The sequence below is a fragment of the Olea europaea genome, unplaced genomic scaffold, assembly GCF_002742605.1.
Source record: "Olea europaea var. sylvestris unplaced genomic scaffold, O_europaea_v1 scaffold21663, whole genome shotgun sequence".
NCBI classification, from domain to species: Eukaryota; Viridiplantae; Streptophyta; class Magnoliopsida; order Lamiales; family Oleaceae; genus Olea; species Olea europaea.
Window position 1 is genome coordinate 1 of NW_019239657.1, and position 1,820 is coordinate 1,820.

General features: G+C 38.0%; 1 protein-coding gene across 1 annotated transcript; it reads left to right on the plus strand.

Moving 5' to 3' along the window:
• Positions 1-440: 440 nt before the first annotated feature.
• On the plus strand, positions 441-1,801 carry LOC111380566 (biotin carboxyl carrier protein of acetyl-CoA carboxylase, chloroplastic-like; the record flags this gene model as incomplete). The annotated part of the gene is made up of 4 exons (XM_023004168.1): positions 441-494; positions 588-751; positions 833-1,145; positions 1,422-1,801. Coding segments are annotated over 4 exons (714 nt in total), but the record flags the coding sequence as incomplete, so codon positions are not given.
• Positions 1,802-1,820: the final 19 nt, after the last annotated feature.

The window sequence follows — 1,820 nt, forward strand, 5'->3', positions numbered from 1 at the left end:
AAAAAAAAAATGTTGTGAAGTTACATGGATAACTTAAACCAATGTTTGATGAAGTCTTCAAATGTAACAGGATATATTTTATCTGGATCATCACTCACTACAACTTGGAAGTTTAAGAATGACGTGAATCCTCACTAGTGCCGAAGATTTGCTTTGGCTATAGAGAGTATTTGAAGAACTCTAATGGCTTTTGTTATTTAAAATAAAATACTTTCTTGTTTAAATTTTTTCCACCATTGAGAGATGATAAAATCTGCCCTCTGTTTGTAATTGGGAAATAAAAAGAAGATCCATTATGGAATAGATTTGTTTGTCCTTTGCTATATTGAGACACTGGTTGTGGCTCTAAGGAGAATAATGAGAAATAGAAAACAAGCAAATATGAGCTTATGATTTCGGTACTCATGATGTGTCTGTGATAATTGGTTTCCATGATATAGAGTTTGCAGTATGGTTGGAAGTGTTCTGCTGAGGTGAGAGCTCAATTGAACGAGGTAAGGTTTTCCCAGTGGTTTTCATTTGAGGAACTTTTTTCAAATTTTCGTTCCTTTGTGGAAACGTTTTTGGAGCCATCTGTTGCCTTCAAGGTTGCTGTGGGTGGATCTGCAAATGCTGCGGCCACCACACCTGTTAAATCAGAGATTTCATCTGCAGCCAAGGATGTCAAGAACTCAGTTGAGTCTCCACCTCCCACTTTGGCCTCAGAAGAATCATTATCTGAGTTTTTTACTCAAGTAGCCAGTCTTGTCAAGTAAGCATTCAGTATTCTTATGATTCCCTCTTTCCATTTTTGTCCTGAACGAGTGAGCTCATGTATTCAGCTGTCTTACAGGTTAGTTGATTCTAAGGATATTGTGGAACTGCAGTTAAAGCAACTTGACAGTGAAGTTTTAATACGTAAAAAGGAGGCTTTTCCTCCTCCACCTTCTGCTCCTGTAACAATGGTGAATTCACATGCTCAACCTGCGAAACTGCCTCCAGTCCTGGCACCTTCTCCATTGCTGACTCACACACCATCTGCTGCACCAACCCCAGCACCTTCTCCCAAAACTCAAACATCTGAGTCATCTCTTCCACCACTTAAATGCCCCATGGCGGGTACATTTTACCGAAGTCCAGGACCTGGTGAACCACCATTTGTGAAGGTGAGTGCATAAATGCAATAATAGAAAATACAGAAAGCAGGAATGTATGTCTTTTAGAATAGATGCATAATTTGTTACAAAGCGTGAGGACTGCTTTACCCTCTGACATTATGCATTCTCGTTTTCTTTTATGAATTTTTAATCAAAAACTACCAGAAAATGAGATGTTATGGTAACAGAGCACAGAATAGCTGGCAACATGGCACAACACATTGTGATATTGTGTGCGTGTGAGTGTGCATATTTCATTGGCTTACGATATGAATTTTCTTGCAGGTTGGAGACAAAGTACAGAGGGGGCAGGTTCTGTGCATCATTGAGGCAATGAAGTTGATGAATGAAATAGAGGCAAGTACATTATCTTTTCTATCTGCTGCTGTTTCCAGATACTGCCAATGTGGCTTTAGTTGCTTTACTATTTCTTGTTTAATTAGGCCAATAATTTTTTTAATAATTTAATGGTATGTTTAATTATTAGGCCAATAAAGTTAATTACTTGTTGCTTACTCAAGCGTTAGTTCTGCTTAATGCTTAGGCTGTGAAATTTTATATTGCTATTTTACGCACTATATCAATGATATCTTCAATTCATGCGCTCCACAGTCCAGTCTGATCTCTGAAATAACACGTCCAATTTCACTGTCTGACAACTGTTTTGAGAATATTGTTCGAGTA